Source organism: Hemitrygon akajei, chromosome 32, assembly GCF_048418815.1.
Source record: "Hemitrygon akajei chromosome 32, sHemAka1.3, whole genome shotgun sequence".
Taxonomy (NCBI): domain Eukaryota; kingdom Metazoa; phylum Chordata; class Chondrichthyes; order Myliobatiformes; family Dasyatidae; genus Hemitrygon; species Hemitrygon akajei.
In genome coordinates, this window is record NC_133155.1 from 1,029,981 (window position 1) to 1,050,693 (window position 20,713).

At 40.8% G+C, this 20,713-nt stretch overlaps 1 protein-coding gene across 13 annotated transcripts in view; it reads left to right on the forward strand.

Annotated features, from left to right (window-relative positions):
• hivep3b (HIVEP zinc finger 3b) overlaps positions 1–20,713 on the forward strand; it is a 696,153-nt gene that overhangs the window by 614,449 nt on the left and 60,991 nt on the right. For all 13 annotated transcript variants that reach the window (XM_073034355.1, XM_073034359.1, XM_073034361.1 and 10 more), the window contains one exon: positions 1,627–1,772. In XM_073034355.1, coding sequence (XP_072890456.1) covers positions 1,627–1,772 — 146 coding nt within the window. The remainder of the gene's footprint in view (positions 1–1,626; positions 1,773–20,713) is intronic.

A 20,713-nucleotide genomic window follows, 5' to 3' on the forward strand; every position in this document is an offset into this window, starting at 1 on the left:
TAACTCTGCAAACACAAAAAGTATCCTCTCATCGTCTAATCTTGAAGAATGTTATCTGTGTTAATAAGATCATGTTTAATCTTCTAACCTGCTGTAAATACACATCTATTGTCTACTCAGCATCTCCTCATGGATCACCTCTGTCTCAAAAAGTATACTACAGACCACTTCCCCCCCCCCCCCACCCCAACTCCTGCTCCCAATTTAGTTGTCTAGTAACCACTCACCCCTAACTTCTCCTCCCCATTCAGTAATGACCTAATCTGACATCCCCAATATCCATTACACCAGTCTACTCGACTGGTTTATTCAACCTCTCCACATGGATCAGATCTATCCCAGAAAGTATTCCCCACCCCCAACCCCAACTCCTACCATCCATTCAGTAATATCCTAATCTAACTTCCCCAATATCCATCACTCCAGTCTATTAGGCTGCTCTCCCAAGTGTCTGCTCCTAAATACGGCTGTCCATTCGTAACTTGGAAGGATCAGCATTAAAATGCCTTTGGCCTTTTAAAAAAATGAGTAATGTATAATTTGTTTGCCCAATTCCATAACATGTAGAGAAGTTAACTTTTCTGTACCTCGCACAAGAGCAGATGGGTCCCTCTGAATGCTCAACTTTTCCACCTTCCACTATTAAAAAATCTGTTTTCTGCTACAAAATAAATAATTCTGTATTTTTGTATATTACATTTAATCTGTAGCCTTTTGTTGGAGCTCAATTGATTTTCTGAGTTTTAAATACCTTAAAACTTTCTGCAGTATGAATGCCCTCTTATAAGAGAGAGGAGTATCCATAACAGATGAATTTGGAACTAAAGTTCACTAGAGGTGTATAGATTTTGATGGAACATGTGAGACAGAGAGGTGGGGTAGTGGTTCTTGTGAATTACCATCTGCAAGCTCAAGGCTTCTCTCTTTAAATTCACAACTTCACATTTACCTAACGCTTATGTGTCTTGTCAATGGACTAAGTTTGAAGGTTGCAGAGCTAGAATATTAAAGTGGTAATGCTGGGCAGCATGGCTCGAAGGTCCAGCAGAACCTATTCCATGCTGTATCTCCAAATAAATAAATAAGTTTATCATATTTATTATAAATAAATAAAATATTGTGGCTTGTGGAGGTTTGCGACATTTGAAATGGCTAATTCCCTTAATCACAGTTTACGCAATTAAAAAATACTCTTTGAGACATGATGAGGCCCTGGGTGCAAGTGAAAGGTTTATTTGTTTGTTGTAATTTAAGTAGAAAATGTTTGTATTTCTTTGCACTTTGACTCCATTTATGGGTTTTCATTTTTCTTATTTGCATACTGACTCTCAACCATGAGATCAGTTCCAACATGGGTTCTCACTGCATCCAGCTCCAGCTCTCTAATGACATCTTCATCAGCTCTGGCCTCTGTGACAACTCATCCAAGGTCCACTTATTTCAATTACCTAAAATCATTTATGTAAAGTGCGCCAGATGCATCAAATCCACACCTCTGCTTCCACGTGACCTCTGACCTGGAAATAATTGAGCTTCATTCACAGTGTTGAGATCCTGTGTGACCCCATCACAAACTTGCAAGCAGATACAAACCCTCTTGTTAAGCACACTAAATTCTCTCTATAGATTCATATCCCTTCCCTCCTTTCTGGAGATGGTGGTAAAGAAGCCTTCAAAGTGGAGAAAGAAGAAGAAAGAAGAGAGAATCGTGAAGATGATAGTTCAACGCCGAAAAAGCTGGAGCCGACGCGAATTAAGATCTTTGACGGCGGGTAAGAGTCATGTTCTAATATGCGTGGAGTGATGATGGTCTGTAGCTGAAATGCATTGCCTTAACAGTGAAAGAAATTTGCCTCAGGAATTTGAAAGTGTATCCTGTACTTGTTAGAATGGTTACATTTATATTTGCTCTCTCTTGAGGATTGAGCTAAAACTTCCCAAGGGTTTTATTCTGAGAGGATGCAGGTTAAGTGTTCAGGCAGATTTGTTTTTACAGGGCAGACCATTGAAATGCTCTGCATAGTCAGTAACCAACACTGTTTCCTCAACTTGCAGGAAGGTTCTTACATAGGTCTTTCTGGGCCAAAGTACTATTTTCATTATTGCACACTTTGTCTAAACTAGCTGAGAAGTCGTACTTTTAAAAGCATTCACTATCTATACTAGGGAAACACAAAAAAATTTGTAATTGTTATCTCCCATTACACCTTATTACCCTACTAAAGCATTAGGGTTAGGGTGAGGGTCTCTATACCAAAGACCACTCGTACATTGCAATTAATTGCTAAAATTAATCATAAATAAAACTTTAACCTATTCAGTTGTGGAATATTTGATCTTTGGGATTGTATACCTTGCTTCATAGGACATTAATTAGTTAATTCCTTGTAGTCGTCAATTTAAAAACAAATGCCAAGTTAATGTGCCACAACATTACAGGTCTGGACAGGTATATGGAGCTCAGAAAAATAGAGGGTTATGGGTAACCCTAGGTAATTTCTCAGGTAAGGACATGTTTGGCACAGCTTTGTGGGCCAAAGGGCCTGTATTGTGCTGTAGATTTTCTGTTTCTATGTAACATTTTGTTTCTCTCTTGCATTTGAGTTAACAACAGACATAGCCTAGGTCTTATTGATGTTTCATCCCTACCAGTGGTTCCTTGATTTGGTATGAAATAATTTGGCAGGATGTCTTAGTATGCCAACTCTCTAACCGATGCGTGAGACACTGTGTGCTATAACTGAATCACTGATGCTCTCCGCCAGGAGGCACGAATTCAACTACAAGCAACATTACAACTTTTTTTCTTGTTGTCTCTTTGTTAAACTATCATCTAGATGTCAAATATAATTGCTTTTGCACAAATACCTTTTATTGTAACACAATTTAATTACATTAGTCATACAGTCAAAGATAACACTAGTATTTGAATGTACTGTCAGCTAGAAGGGAAGGTAGTTTAAATCGCTATACTCTGAGAATGATTGGAATGTGGAACTTGCCACCATAGAGGAATTATAGGAAAGCTGGACAAACACGGAGGAAGCAGTGGATAAGAAGGGCTGGAAATGAGAAAGAAAAAGTGTTTGTGTGAAACTCTAGGGCTTGCTACTTTGCCTTAACGCTGGTAAAATAAGCATTTACATCATTATGTGTGTTGGTTTGGATTTCCAGCATCTTCAGAATCTCTAGTGTTGATGATCTGCCCCTCCATAGATGCTGCCCAACTTGCTGAGTTCCTCCAACACTTTGTGTGTTGTTCTGTAAAATTGCATGCAATTTTGCATTGTAATGGTTAAAGTGAAAAATAAGTACTTACACTCAGTGGCCACCTGTACAGCTGTTCGTTAATGTAAATATCTATTCAGCAGATTGTGACAGCAACAGATGTGGTCAAGAAGTTCAGTTGCTATTCAGACCAAACATCAGAATGGGGAAGAAATGACATCTAACTGATTTTTGACCGAAGAATGATTGTTGGTGCCAGATAGGCTGATTTCAGTATCTCAGAAGCTGCTGATCTCCTGGGATTTTTATGCAGAACAATCTCTAGAGTTTACAGAAGTTGGTGCAAAGAACAGAAAAAAAATCCAGTGAGCAGCAGTTTAGTGGAGGAAAATGCCTTGTTAATGTGAGAGATCAGAGGTGAATGTCCAGAGTCCAGACTGGTTCAAGCTGACAGGAAGGCGACAGTACTCAAGTAACCCCATGTTACAATAGAAGTGTGCAGGAGAGCATCTCCGAACATAATACACATCGAATCTTGAAGTGAATGACTACAGCAGTAGAAGACCATGAATATGCCCTCGGTGGCCACTTTATTATGTACAGGGGGTACCTAACAAATTGGCACCGAGTGTACTTTAGAATCAGAATCAGGTTTAATATCACTGACATATGTGAAATTTGTTGCTTTGTGGTAGCAGAATACTTAAACATTACTTTAAATTATGATAAGAGATGTATGTAAATTTAAATAAGTACTGCAACAAAAGCTGAGGTAGTGTTCATTGTCCATTCAGAAATCTGATGACAGAGGAGAAGAAGCTGCTTCTAATGCATTCTGTGCATGTCTTCAGGCTCCTGTACCTCTTCTTTGATGAGAGCACTGTGAAGCAGTAATATCATGGGTGATGGGCATCCTTAATGATGGATGCCGCCTTTTTGAAACATCTGTGTTCCACTCCTGTACCTAATAAAGAGGCCACTGAATACTGAAAAAAGGTAAGCTTAGGGTGTAAAATAATATTTCCTGCTAGTTAATGTTGGAAAGTAACAGTGATGGATAAAGAAAGTAATTTACTGACATGCCCATTATAATTACTGGATGGTTAGAAGCCATTGCAGTTGATATATTTAATGCAGCGGCTTTCAACAGCACTCAGGTGTCTGCACTGTCATCTTTGCTGATGAGCAACATCACAGGAGAGGCAGGAGTCATTCAAAATAGAGCCCTTTTTTGCTTTAGTGCAAATGGCAGGACTGTTCCACCTTTGATTTCTGTCCTGTGAGGTTTGTGGAAAGAGGAAAAGAAACAGCCAGCATTTTTCCAAGTTGAAGTTTCATGAAGAAACTCATTCCTGATTTCTTTGCTGTTATTTTCCTCATTACTTAAATAATATTGAGTTTGGGATTCTCCATGTACTTTACAGCTGAGAAGTCTGCAGAACAATAGTCACTGGTGCAAGGTCCTTTTAATTTGGATGTCTTCGAGCTCCTTAAAAGGCAAATGTCCATTTCTCTGTGAATGTGTGCATGCACTTTGAATAGGCCAACTTAATTTCCACTGAATAAACACATGCTGTGGTTTGGAGGATATAGGTAACCTTTGAAGGTAGAGTTTCTAATGATAGTTCCAAAAAATATGTTTGAATGTGTGTGATCAGTCTGTTTCATACAATATGAGCTGAGTTAATTCCATTTTTCAGTAGCTTCGATTCTCACTTCATGGAATATTATCTCAATATTGACTTTAGTAGAGTGTACTGTAATTATCCAGGCAAAAGTCAGATTACCCTAATATTTAAAGTACATTAGTGCCTGCATGAAGGTAACACAATATGGAGTGAAGATCAATATTTATTTTGCTCAAGGAAGTGCAGCAGCAAATGCAGGTGATGTAAACTCTCAGTGTCAGCTACTACTGGATAATGTTGTCTCTGAAAATTAAAATAGAATAACTAAAATAATGGGCCCAAGCCACATACACACCTACAATCCAAACATCGTTTATTTTACTTGTGCTCGAGGAGAACAGCATGGTCCCTGTCACCCACACTGTTCTGAAGTCTGAACGGAAAACTGCTGTTTGTTTACAGAATTGGCTCATCAGTTACGGATATTAACCATTTAGTAAATTGTATATGTTTGAAATCCTTACTTGCAAGATCAATCACCATTCACATGTAGGCCTCTGTTAGTCTCGTGAGACCGTGGATTTGTGCCTTGGAAAATTTCCAGGGCACAAGCCTGGGCAGGGTTGTATGGGAGACCGGCAGTTGCCCAAGCTGCAAGTCTCCCCTCTCCACGCCACCGATGTTGTCCAAAGGAAGGGCATTAGGACCCATACAGCTTGGCACTGGTGTCATCGCAGAGCAATTAAGTAGTTAAGTGCCTTACTCAAGGACACACACTTAGCCAAGGCTCAAACTAACGACTTTCAGATCACTAGATGAATACCTTAACCACTTGGCCACGCGCCAACACTGAGAGTTGTTAAAAGTTGGTCTAAACTTCAAGCTGACAACTGATGATATTTTGAACTTAGTAAAGCAATTGTTCCTTAGGCGTTGGGTGTATTTCACATCCTTCTGCTATTCCTGTCTTGTCACTCTCCAGCATCCCCTACTATGTAAAGGGAAGCTATTTTCTTTTAGGTTGATTAGACCATAAGATAGACCAGAATCAGTCTGCTCTGCTATTTCATCATGGCTCATCCATTTTCCATCTCAGCCCCAATCTCCTGCCTTCTCCCTATATCCTTTCATGCCCCAACTAATCAAGAATCTATCAACCTCTATTTTAATAAACCATAAGATATTGGAGGAGAGACTGCCACAGTCATTCTCACCTATCTATCTGCAGTAAGCAAAGGACTCCCTTGTATGGGTTTGACTACACACCATCACAATCATCGTTGTCTGGATATTGTCTTTAACCCTTGCCTTACCTCAACTCCCACACTGGTACAGTATTTGTACAGAGTGGCTAGTGTTGAAAAGATATTCATCCAATTGTTATGCATGCAGTGGCCACTTTATTAGGTACACCTGTAACCTCATCAATGCAAGTGTCTAATCAGCCAATCATGTGGCAGCATCTCAATGCATACAAAGCCTGCAGGCATGTCAAGAGGTTCAGTTGTTCAGACCAAACATCAGAATGGGGAAGAAATGTGATCTAAGTGACTTTGACCATGGAGTGATTGTTAGTGCGAAATAGGTTACTGGTAGTTTGAATATCTTGGACTGTTGATCTCCTGGGTTTTTCACGCACAACAGACTCTAGAGTTTGCGAAAAACAAAAACATCCAATGAGCAGCAATTCTGTGGGTGAAAGCACTTTGTTAATGAGAGAGGTCAGAGGAGAATGGCCAGACTGGTTCAAACTGACAGGAAGGCTACAGCAACTCAATTAATCACACATTTTAACAATGGTGCGCCATTCAGAAGATCATCTCTGAATGCACAGCACATCAAACCTTGAATATTCAAGCAAGAGAAGACCATGAGCATATACTTAGTGTGATGAATGTAAAGATTGTATGAAATTCCTTGTAAACCAGAAGTGAGGCATGATGACTGCTCAGAAGATGTGCATACACTAACATTTTCTTTTTGGAATTAAGTTATTTTGCCAATCTGGGCATCACTGGCAAAGCTAACACTTGTTCCTAAGCCTTAATTATCCATCAGAAATGGGGTTGAACAGCTGCCTTGAGCCACTGGAGTCCTGAATTTCCATGATTTCGATACAACAGTGCTGAAGAAAGTTTTATTTTAATTTCAGTTCAGCTTGGTGTGTGACTTGGAGGGAAATATGGTTGTATTCCCTTTCACTTTTGATTTTTTTGTGGAAGGCATTGAAAAGGTGGTCGATGACTTCAAACCAATTAAATCTTATGGGTTACACGGACGAGAAGTTATATTACAAGAATTATGGGTTGCAACGACGAGAAGTTGTATTACAAGAATTATATTAGAGAAATAAACTCATTTTGCTTTACAATTTCATTCTTGTTTTTATACTTAACCCTCCATTTATATAATCTCATCATGTCTTTAAATTGCTTTTGACCTCTTGTATGGATCCAGTTTGTTCTTGAATACCATTGATGAATTTGAGGGCTCTTCAATCACTCATTTGGTGGTGAGTTCCCTATTCTACACAGTCTCTGGGGAAACAAAGGTTCTCCTGAATTTTCCTCTGGATTTATTATGGGTATTTTTTTTTATTAATTCATAGCTGCTCATCTTTGGTCTCCCCGAGAATTAAAATACCAATAAAACATGAACAGAGTGGATCTTGCATATAAACAGTCCCACTACTCTTGAAATTCAGATATTTAAAACCTCATTTTAAATGAGTAATTTGCTGAGAGATCTGCTGGAAATTCAGGGTAGGTGTAATCCTTTTGCCTTCTTTGGCTTTACTATTAAAGTTATTAATTGTGAAAATTTATCATCTGTTGTATGTGTGACATATTACAATATAGTCACAGGGAATACTAGGATACTATCATGATTATTGTGTCCATGCTGCCAATCAAAGAGCCATCTAATCTAATGGCAGTTTACAGCTCTGGATGCATAGCTCTGCGGGTCACAGTCATTCAGTGTAAGGAGGATTTCTCTCACTGTACTCCTTAGAAAGAATGAATTGCAGATCATTATTGGATGGCTGAGATGGGGGTGAGGGTTGGAGTAATATTCATTCTTTCACTGGAATACTTTTAATTTAAAAATGCATCCCTTGGTCTTTTAGCACTTCTGCTAAGGGAATTGGACCTTTACCATCAGGTTTGCTCATAACTTTATTCAAGTCAATTTAAGTCTTTCTTCAGCCTCATTTTCAAACCTATCCAGAGTTACATCAAACATTAAAGCACAGTACTGGTCTTTCAGCCCATGATGTTGTGCTAACTGTTTCATCTCCTCTAAGATCAATCTAACCCTTCCCTCTTACATAGCCCTCCACTTTACTGTCATCCATGTGCCTATCTAAGAATTGCTTAAATGCCCCTAATGTATCTGCCTCTACCACCACACCTGGCAGTGCATTCCACACACCCACCACTCTGTATGTGGGGAAAAAATACTGAAGTGCCTCTGACATATGCCCCATACTTTCCTCCAATTATTTAAAATTGTGCCCTCTCATTTCAGCCATCTCCAGTCTGGGGAAATGGTCTCTGCCTGTCCACTCAATCTATCTTATCATCTTGTACACCTCTATTAAGTCACCTCCAACCCTCCTCTGTCCAGAGAGAAAAGCCCTAGCTTGCTCGACCAATTCTCATAAATTATGCTCTCTAATCTAGGCAGCATCCCGGTAAATATTTTCTTCACCCTCTCTAAAGCTTTCACAGCCTTCCTATAAGGAGGCAACCAGAACTGAACACAGACCTGTTTCTCACAAACTAGAGAAAATCTGCAGATGCTGGAAATCCAAGCAACATGCATAAAATGCTGGAGGAATTCAGCAGGACAGGTAGCATCTATAGAAAAAAGTATAGTCGATGTTTTGGGCCGACACCCTTTGGCAGGACCTGTTTCTGCGTGAAATCTAACACCAATTGTGAAATTTGGTTCCATTAAAGAAAATGGAATTCAAGATACATTCACTAGTACCCAACATAGTTAGTACATACAGCAGAGGGTGAATTAATAACTAGTTGTCTGCCAACTGCTCTGTTCCTGAGATTTGTCATGAGGGCAATGGAATAACGATGTGACATGTAGCAATGCAAGGTATAAGAGGGGGTGATTAGAAAGGGAAGCTTGAGGATTAGCAAGAGGAAATTCCAGATATTTGTACAAGTTTTCTTTTCCTCCATATGATAACAATATATGCTTTGTTTTGCATATCAGAATGATTTGCAGCGAGGGAAGTGTTGTGGAAACTCTTCCTTATTGTGGATGTGATCAGTATATGCTTACAAGGGTGATGTACAAACATTGTGGCTTGGAATTCCCAGCAGACAGATAGTGAGAGATGGTGTTGCAGAAGCTCTTCCTAGTTCTGGACAGACAGGCTCTGTCCGTTGTGTTACAATCTTGTCTCCTCTTTCTCCCTTGAGCAGGAACTATTGCAGAGAAAGCTTTCTCGTAATATAATGAATGGACTAAATATAATGAATTGGGTATAATGAGGAGTATAGATAGGGTAAATACAAGCAGGCTTTTTCCACTGAAACTGGGTGGAACTACATCTAGAGGTCATGGGTTAAGGGTGAAAGGTAAATTTTAAGGGGAACATGAACGGGAACTACTTCACTCAGAGGCTGGTGAGAGTGTGGAATGAGCTGCCAGTGCAAATGGTGGATACGGTTTTGATTGCAACATTTAAGAAAAGTTTGGATAGGTACATGGATGGGAGAGGTACAGAGGTCTATGATCCGGTGACTGACTGGGGCTAGACAGAGTAATAGTTTGTCATGTACTAGATGGGCCAAAGGGCCTGTTTTGTGACTTTATCTGGATGAAGTTATCTTCAAACACTGCACAAAATAAACAATTTCCTAAAGCAGTCAATAATGGTGTATTTTATTGTCCAGAGCGGCCACTATGCATTTCAAAAATAGATATTTAATATAAGTACATGGTTTTCTAGACCGATCTTTTGTAGTTTATTGTTGTCAGTGAATACTTCATATTCAGTTATGTGGAAGGCTCACTCATAACCTGGTGCAGATCAACTGAGTGGTTTACCAACCGCAGCCCTATCAAGCCTTACCTTTATCTCCATCAGCAGACTCTGTTAATGTGCTTTACTACTTAAGGAGGCAGCCTGACCCATTGGTGAAACAGTATTTTGATATTTCTGGTCAAAGAACATTTAGTTTGTAATGCCACATTATTTTTCCACCAGACCATCAGACTGATTAACTCACACTGATTTGAGCGTATTTCTATGTTACATTGACTGTTCTATTTATTATAAATTATTATGAATTACTATGGTTGTACATTGCACATTTAAACAGAGAAGTAACATAAAGATTTTTACTCATGTATGTGAAGGATGTAAGAAATAAAGTCAGTTCAATATATTCCTGACTTAAGAGCTCATCACTGAAGGCAAATTTGTAGTATATTATAGATAATTAATGACAATGGCTGATTAAGCAGAGCCAAACTCATTGAGTCAAATCAAATGGCAGAGCAGACTCAATGGGCCAAATTGCCTAATTTGCTCCTATGTCTAAATCTAGCTAATGCAGCCATCTACACATAAACTAACAGGAATTGACTGAACCTTTCAAGTTCAAATTTAATTGTCTTTTAACCATAGACAAGAAAACAGTAAAATAAAACAGTGTCCCTCTGGGGCCAAAATGCAAAACACAGTATCGACACTCACACACAGTACATCAGAATCAGATTTATTAACATGGGCACGTGTCATGAAATTTGTTAACTTAGTAGCAGCAGCAGGACAATGCAATACATGATATAGAAAGAAAAAAAATTAAGTAAATCAATTACAGTAAGTGTGTGTATATACTGTATGTATATTAAATAGATTAAAAATAGAGCAAAAACAAAATATAAATAATATTTATTTAACAAGTGAGGTAGTATCATGGGTTCAATGTCCATTTAGGAATCAGATGGCAAAGGGGAAGAAGCTATTCCTGAACGATTGAGTGTGTGCCTTTAGGCTTCTGTACCTCCTTCCTGATGGTTACAATGAGAAGACGGTATGCCCTGGGTGATGGGGTCCTTAACAATGGAAGTTGCCATTCTGAGGCACTGTTCCTTGAAGATGTCTGAGACACTATGGAGGCTGACTCAAGATGGAGCTAACTAATTTTACAACTTTCTGCAGTTTCTTTCAATCTTGTACAGTAGCCCCCTCCCCCCCCCCCATACCAGACAGTGATGCAGCCTGTCAGAATGTTCTCCATAGTGCATCTATCGAAGTTTTCAAGTGTTTTAAGTAACAAACCAAATCTCTTCAAACTCTTAATGAAATATAGCTGCTGTCTTACCTTCTTTATAGCTGCATCGATATGTTGGGACCAAGTTAGATTCTCACAGATTTTGAAACCCAGGGACTTGAAATTACTCACTCTCCCCACTTCTGATCCCTCTATGAGGATTGGTTCATGTTCTCCCATCTTGCATTTCATGAAATCCACAATCAGCTCTTTTTTCTCACTGACATTGAGTGCAAGGTTGTTACTGTGACACCACTCAACTAGTTGATATATCTCACTACTGTACACCCTCTCAAATTCATCTGAGGTTCTCCAGGTAGGTGGAGATGAGTCTATGGCCAAATCAGCCATGATCTTATTGAATGGCAGAGCAGGTTCAACAGGCCAGCTGGCCTACTCCTGCTCCTATTTATTATGTTCTTATGTACCAACAATGATTGTATCATTAGCAAATTTATAGATGGTATTTGAGCTATACCTAGCCACACAGTCAAGTGTATAGATGGAGTAGAGCAGTGGCTAAGCGCATACCCTTGAGGTGCGCCAGTGTTAATATCAGCGAGGAGGTCGATATTATCACCAATCTACACAGATTGTGGTCTTCCAGTTAGGAAGTTGAGGAGCCAATTGCAGAGGCAGGTACAGAGGTCCATGTTCTGTAGCTTATCGATCAGGACTGAGAGAATGATGGTGTTTAATGCTGAGCTATAGTCAATGAACAGAATCCTGACGTAGGTGTTTGTATTGTCCAGGTGATATAAGGCTGTGTGAAGAGCCATTGAGATTGCATCTGCCGTAGACCTATTGTGATAGGTAAGTTGCAGAGGGTCCAGGTCCTTGCTGGGGTATGAGTTGATTCTAGCCATGACTAACCTCTCAAAGCATTTCATCAGTGTAGATATGAGCGTTACTGGGCAATAGTCATTAAGATAGCTCAAACTTCTCTTCTTAGGCACTGCAATAATTGTTACCTTTTTGAAGCAACTTTCGACCATAGCAGTGAGAGGTTGAAAATGTCCTTGAATGCTCTCTCCAGTTGGTTAGCACAAGTTTTCAGAGCCTTACCAGGTACTCCAATGGGGCCTGCTGCCTTGTGAGTGTTCACCCTCCTGAAAGACAGCCCGACATAGCTTCAGAGATGGAGATCACAGGGTCTGTAGGTACAGGAGTGATTTTCAGCTGTAGTTTTACAGCTGTTGTAGTTATATTCTCCCTTTCAAATCTGGCATAGAATGTATTGAGCTCATCTGAGAGCGAAGCATTGCTACCATTCATTCTATTGGGTTTCGCTTTGTAGGAAGTAATGTCCTACAAACCCTGCCAGAATTGACATGCATCCAATGTTGTCTCCAAGCTCATTCAAAATTGTCTCTTCACCCTTGAAATAGCCCTCCACAAGTCATAGCTAGTTTTCTTGTACAGACCTGGGTCACCAGACTTTAATGCAACAGACTTAGCCCTCAGCAGATGACAAACCTCCTGGTTCATCCACAGCTTTTGGTGTAGGAATGTACAGCAAGCTTTTGTAGGCATACACTCATCCACTGAGGTTTTACTCAGTCAGTAGGTGCTACTGAAGTCAGTAACAACTGCAGCATACACATTCAAATTCAAAGATGAATCCCTGAATAGTCCAATCCACTAATTCAAAACAGTCCTGTATGCACTCCTGTGCTTCCCTTGTCCATACCTTCTTGGTTCTCAACTAGTGCTGCAGTCTTCCGTCTCTGCCTATATTCAGGGAGTGGAAGTACAGCCAGGTGATCAGACTTTCCAAAGTGAGGATGTGGAATAGCACGGTAGGCATCCTTGATGGTGGTATAACAGTGGTCCAGTGTGTTGTTTCCTCTGATACTACAAGTGATTTGTTGATGGTAATTATTTTGTGACTTTTTCAAGCTGGCCTGGTTAGAATCCCCCAAAATGATGGTGAAGGCATCAGGGTGTGCAGTTTTGTACATGTTAATCCCATTGCTCAGACCGTCTACAGCCTGTTTGATATTGGCCTGAGGTGGACTGTACACTGCTACCAAAATGATCACAGAAATTTCACGCAGCAGGTAAAATGGGCAGCAGTTAATTATGAGACATTCCAGGTCTGGTGAGCAGAATTGTAACAACACTAATACAGTTGTGCACCAAGAGGAGTTGATCATGAGGCATATACCTCCACTTCTGCTTTTGAGACACTAGACAGTCCTGATCTACTCCATGAAACAAAAGATGCAAGTGATCCTAATGTCTCTCTGACACAGCACCCTACCTCTGAGATCTTCAACTTTACTTACTAGAGACCATACATTTGCCAGTAAGATAGTTGGTATTGGGAGTCGAAAACCTCATTTTTTTTAAATGCACCTATATCCCTGACTGGCAGCCGTGTTTCCTCCAAGGAGTCCGGCGAGAAGTCCAGCCACAAACGGCATTGCTTCTGTCAGTTTTAAGCAGCGATAGATTATTCAATCACATTAAGACATCTTTATTAAATGTATAGACCTTGGAAGCAGTTGTGATACTCAACTGTATCAGGGTGAAACGGGAATATTTAATCGTATTCATCGAGCTGTGCTTCACGAGATTGCCTTCAAAGTGCCCACGTATAGCACATATGATTACGATTCAGTCCTGATGAAGTATCTTGGCCCAAATAATGGACATTTTATTTCTCTCCATAGATGCTGCCTGAGTTCCTGCAGCATCTCTGTATTTTATTAATGATTTTGATATCGAGCAGTCACAGTTTAGTTAAATTTGCATTTCATTGATTTTGGTTGAATTTCAGACCTGTGCATTTTGATCTGTCATATGTGTCCTCCACTTCACATAGAAACATAGAAAATAGGTGCAGGAGTAGGCCATTCGGCCCTTCGAGCCTGCACCACCATTCAGTATGATCATGGCTGATCATCTAACTCAAAACCCTGTACCTGCTTTCTCTCCGTACCCCCTGATCCCTTTAGCCACAAGGGCCATATCTAACTTCCTCTTGAATATAGCCAATGAACCGGCCTCAACTGTTTCCTGTGGCAGAGAATTCCACAGATTCACCACTCTCTGTGTGAAGAAGTTTTTCCTCATCTCAATCCTAAAAGGCTTCCCCTTTATCCTTAAACTGTGACCTCTCGTTCTGGACTTCCCCAACATCGGAAACAATCTTCCTGCATCTAGCCTGTCCAATCCCTTTAGAATTTTATACGTTTCAATAAAATCCCCCTCAATCTTCTAAGAATTATTCCATTTGCTTTGCAGTACATTGTCTGTGAGTAGTTGGGGAAGAGTTAAGTTGCAAAGGGCTGTCACTGTTATTAGCTCTTGCTTTTTGACTTGTTAATTCCCCTAGGGGCTGAAATGAGGTCAATGATGAGGTAACTGGGATTGCCGACTGAGATGTTCTACTGAGAACTCCCATGAGTAAAAGATGCAACTTGCCAGCTGATTCATTACTTTCAGTATAATCACAGTCCTCAGCCTGTTTGATCTTTGTCCTCAATCACAGTCACCTGTGGTGCAATGAATGCCCCCTCCTTTGAGTCACAAGGTGTAACGTGTGTTAAGTGAGTTCTTAAACCTTCATTGGAGCTTGTTGCAGAGTGTACAGGTTTACACATGTGAGATGTGAGAATCTCAAACAGACGATGTGTGATTTATTCACAGGCTCTGTGCAGACTGCTTATGAACATAGACACAGCTGATTCTATAGTCAGATGACACAATTCCAAAGAAGTGACAGCCTTATTGTTTAAAGACTTGTGTGTATTTATCACACAATGCCATGGGTTCAAGTCCAGTTTCAGAATATTGAGGGTGATGATCTTCACTGGCAAAGGTGCTGCCAGTTAGTTGAGCTTGTAAACTAACCACATCTGCCTTTGCAGAGGGTTTCAGATCTCTTGATTTTAATAAAATAAGAAACCTGACCCGTATCTAACTATTAAACAAGAGATTATTTTCTCACTTCAGATTGAGCACCTCTTATCTGAAACGTTTGGAGCCGAAGGTGTTTCAGATTTCTGATTTTTCCAGATTTTGGAATATTTGCATCCATATAATGAGATAGCTTGTGGATGGGACCCAAGTCTAAGCACTAAATCCATTTGCATTACATACACAGCTTGTACATATACACTGAAGGAAGTTTTATACCATATTTTAATAATTTTGTGTATGAAACAATGTGTACATTGAACCATCAGAAAGGTAAGCCATCACAATCTCAGTGTTCAGGTGGATAGTCGGTGGCTGTTTGACATCACTGTCATTTCAGACTGAATTTATATGTTACTGGTACAGTCTTTGTCTTGCACATGTTTATCACACATGTATTTAACAGTAAAAATTATTCCATGCCATTAATATAATGAAAATATAATGTGCGCAGGGAAACAAAAGCGGAACTGCAGCATTGGGAAAATACCTGAATCAGCTGTTGAGCTACGGCAAGCTTTCAGTCTCCACCCAAGATGTCATGTTTTGATTAAAAGGTTACAGTACACTATTTGTATTTTGCTTTTCTAAAGGTTTTATATAAGCTATAAAAAAAACAGGTAAATGTAATGAAAACTGAAAAAAAGTCACAATTTATTTTTAATGTAATAGTAACACTGGTCATGTTACACTCAAACATGGGATTTTAGGTGGAGATAAAATTCAGATTTCATGCAAAAGTAATATGTTTTGTAATTATGTGCCTTATGAAGATTTCCATCTGTGGCGTCATGTCAACACTCATAAAAGCATTGGATTTGAAGGTTTTTGGAATTTGGACTTTTGGATAAGGGGTGCTCAATCTGTAGCCTTTTGTGGGAGCTGATTGTGTATTAAATGCCAACCATGTTTTCTGTGTTATTGCTTTGACTACATTGGCTATAAGGTGTTTTGGGATGTTGTAAGAGTCAGATGAGCACTGTATAAATGTTAAGTTTTTCTGTATCGGTAAAATATAGCCCACATATGGCAAATCTCTCAAGTATGGGTAAAAGGAACAGCTTCTTCCCCTCCACAATCAGATTTCTGAGCCCATGAACACAACCTCAATAATTTTGCTCTCCCTTTGCACTACTAGATACCTTCTTTGCCATTATACACTATCATTTCTGGTTTTTCTGATCTTCATGTTCCTGTTAAATCCTCAGTGGTTCAGCATCTGTGGCTCTCTAAGGGGGAAGCATTCCAAGGATTCTTGTGTTTTTGAGAGAAGAATCCCTCTTGGGTCTTTGTTCTGAGGCTATTCTTCCTCATAGGAAAGTACAGCACAGGAACAGGCCCTTCAGCCCACGTAGTCCATGCCCAGCCATTCTCTGCATTCTCCCATCGACTTGCGCCAGGACCATAGCCTTCCACAAGCATTGAAATCGAACTCGCATGCACCACCTGCACTGGCAGCTCATGTGCCGATGATACAAAGATAGGTGAAGGAGCGGGTAGTGTTGAGGAAACAGAGCCTGCAGAAAGAATGGGCAAAGAAGTGGTGGACAGAGCCAACAACCTGTCTCTTAATGTGAACAAAACAAAAGAGATGGTTGTTGACTTCAGGAGGGCACGGAGCGACCACTCCCCGCTGAACATCGACGGCTCCTCGGTAGTGATCGTAAACAGCACCAAATTTCTTGGTGTTCACCTGACGGAGAATCTCACCTGGTCCCTCAACACCAGCTCCATAGCAAAGAAAGCCCAGCAACGTCTCTACTTTTTGCGAAGGCTGAAGAAAGTCCATCTCCCACCCCCCCCCCCCCCATCCTCATCACATTCTACAGGGGTTGTATTGAGAGTGTCCTGAGCAACTGCTTCACTGCGTGGTTCGGAATTTGCACCATCTTGGATCGCAAGACCCTGCAGCGGATAGTGAGGTCAGCTGAGAAGATCATCGGGGTCTGTCTTCCTGCCATCACAGACATTTACACTACACGCTGCATCCGCAAAGGAAACAGCATTATGAAGGACCCCATGCACCCCGCATACGATCTCTTCTCCCTCCTGCCGTCTGGGAAAAGGCTCTGAAGCGTTCAGGCTCTCACGACCAGACTATGTAACAGTTTCTTCCCCCAAGCTATCAGACTCCTCAATACCGAAGCCTGGACTGACACCTTGCCCTACTGTCCTGTTTATTATTTATTGTAATGCCTGCACTGTTTTTGTGCACTTTATGCAGTCCAGTATAGGTCTGTAGTCTAGTGTAGCTTTCTGTTTTTTTTAATTACGTAGTTCAGTCTAGTTTTTTGTACTGTGTCATGTAACACCATTGTCCTGAAAAACGTTGTCTCATTTTACTATGCACTGTACCAGCAGTTATGGTCGAAATGACAATAAAAGTTGACTTGACTTGACAAATGCAATACAATGTTGGAAAGTGAATGGTCATGCACTTTGGTGGAAGAAGTAAACAGGCAGATGATGGTTTAGATGGGGAGAGAATTCAAACTGTAGAGATGCAAAGGGATTTGGGAGTCCTTGTGCAAAACGCCCTGAAGGCTAACCTCCAGTTTGAATCGGTGGTTCGGTGGTGAAGAAGGTGAATGCAATGTTGGCATTCATTTCTAGAGGTACTGAATATAAGAGTAGAGATGTGGCATTGAGGCTCTATAAGGCACTCATGAGACCACACTTGGAGTATTGTGTGCAGTTTTGGGCTCCTTGTTTTAGAAAGGATCTATTGACATTGGAGAGGGTTCAGAGAAGATTCAGGAGAATGATTCCAGGAATGAAAGGGTTACTGTATGAGGAACATCTGGCAGGTCTTGGGCTATATTCCCTGGAGTTCAGGAGAATGAGGGGGGGATCTCATAAAAACATTCCAAATGTTAAAAGGCCTGAACAGATTAGATATGGCAAAGTTATTTCCCATGGCAGGGGAGCCCAGGGCAAGAGGGCACAACTTCAGGATTGAAGGATGTCCATTTAGAACAGAGATGCAGAGAAATCACTTTAGTCAGAGGGTGGTAAATCTGTGGAATTTGTTGCCTCGAGCAGCTGCGGAGGCCAAGTCAGTGGGTGCATTTAAGGCAGAGATAGGTTTTTGATTAGCCAGGGCATCAAAGGGTACGGGGAGAAGGCAGGGGAGTTGAGGTGACTGGAAGATTTGGATTAGTCATGATTGAATGGCAGAGCAGACTTGATGGGCTGAATGGCCTACTTCTGCTCCTATGTCTTATGGTTTTATTTCACACTCTCACATACCTCTGAGTGAAGAAGTTTCCTCTCATGTTCACCTTAAACATTTCACTTTTCACCCTTAACCCATGACCTCTAGTTGTAGTCCCACCCAGCCTCAGTGGAAAAAAGCCTGCTTGCATTTACCCTATGTATACCTCCATCAAATCTCCTCCCAATCTTTCATGTTCCAAGGAATAAAGTTCTAACCTATTCAATCTTTCCATATAACTCAGGTTATCCAGACCCAGCAACATTTTTGTAAATTTTCTCTATACTCTTTCAACCATATTTACATCTTTCCTGCAGGTAGGTGACCAAAACTGCACACAATACTCCCAAGTTACACCTCACCCAACTTCAACATAACATCCCTTCTCCCGTACTCAATACTTTAGCTTATGAAGGCCAATGTGCCAAAAGATTTCTTTATGACCCTATCTATCTGTGATGCCACTTTCAATGAATTATGGACCTGTATTCCCAAATCCCATTTTTCTACCAGACTCCTCAGTGCCCAACTGTTCATTGACTCAGACGTCCTTTGATTGGTCCTACCGAAGTACAACACCTCGCGCTTGTCTGCAATAAATTCCATCTGCCATTTTTCATCCCATTTTTCCAGCTGGTTCAGATCCCCTGTAATCCATCATAGCCTTCCTTACTGTCCAGTGTACCCCCAATCTTGGTGTCATGCCCAAATTTACTGATCTAGTTAAACACATTATGATCCAGATCATTGATATAGATGACAAACAACAATGGACCCAGTACCAAAGCCTGTTGTACTCCACTAGTCACAGGTCTCCAGTCAGAGAGACAAGCATTTACTGCCATTTTCTACCGATGTGTAATACTATGTTCCCACACCAGGGCAAATACCTTTGAGCTTCCATTTTTATGTTTTATTCCTATTCCAGGATGGATTGCTTTGCACAAGGGATTAGTAATACATCATCTAGGTTTTGATGTATCACACAAGAGGCCTGATTTACTCCCCAATGCATGCTAATGGTAAATACCCATAAGGTTGTAAAAATATTGCAATAACTCATTTCTTCTCCTTACCCAATACTTCCTCCTCCCCCCACCATCTTATATATCCATGTTCTTCCAACCTAAACGTGGCTGTAACCTCATGCATTTAATGCGGCTTTCTGTACATTGGTGAGACCTGACATAGATTGGAGGACCATTTTGCTGAGCACCTCAACTTACCCCTGACATCTTCTCTGTACCTACTTTCCAGTGGCCAACTATTTCAATTCCTATCTCTATTCCTGTTCTGACATGTTGGCCCATGGCCTCCTCTTCTGCCACAATGAGGATATTCACAGGTTGGAAGAGAAATACCTCATATTCCATCCAGGTAGCCTTCAACCTAATAGTATGAACATCAATATCTCCAGCTTCAAGTAATTTTTCCCCTCCACCTTCCCTCTTCATTTCCCCATTCTGACTTCTTACCTTGTCTCCTCATTTGCTTATTACCTCCTCCTGGTGCCTCTCCTCCTTCCCTTTCTCCCTTGATCTACTCTCTTCTCCTATCATATTCCTACTTCTCCAGCCCTTTGCCTTTTCCACTTTAGCTTCATCAACCCTCCACACTTGTCTGGCTTCATCTATCACCTACAAAATGCTGGAGGAACTCAGCAGGTCAGGCAGCATCTATGGAAAAAAGTACAGTCAACATTTCAGGCCAAAACCCTTCGGCAGGACTGGAGGGAAAAAAAAAGATGAGTAGATTTTAAAGGTGTATGGGGGGGGGGGGGGGGAGGGGAGAGAGAAACACCAGGTAATAGATGAAACTTGGAGGAGGAGGGATGAAGCAAAGAGCTAGGAAGTTGATTGGTGAAAGAGACAGAAGGCCATGGAAGAAAGAAGAAAGGGGGAGCACCAGAGGAAGGTGATGGGTGGGCAAGGAGATAACGTGAGAGAGGGGCAAGATGATGGGAAATGGTGAAGGGGGGTTGGTGGAAGCATTACTGGAAATTTGAGAAATCAACATTCATGCCATCAGGTTGGAGGCTACCCAAACGGAATATAAGGTGTTGCTCCTCCAATTTAAGTGTGGCCTTATCCCTACACCTTAGCAGAAGTTGCACAGATGAGGGAATTTTTCCCTGGAATTTAGGACATTGAGGTCGGAACCTAATAGATGAATGTAAGATTATGAGGGACATGAATGAGGTGAAAGTGCAGAGTTTTTTTTTACCCAGGAAGGGGCTGTTGAAAACAAGAGGGCATCGGTTTAAGATTAGAGGTGAGATATTTGAGATGGACATAAGGGGTTGCTGCTTCACACAAAGGGAGGTGTGAATTTGAAATGAATGAGCCCCCCAGAACTAGTGGTTGAGGTGGGCACTTTAGCAACATTTCAACCAGTCAACAAGTGCATGGACAGGA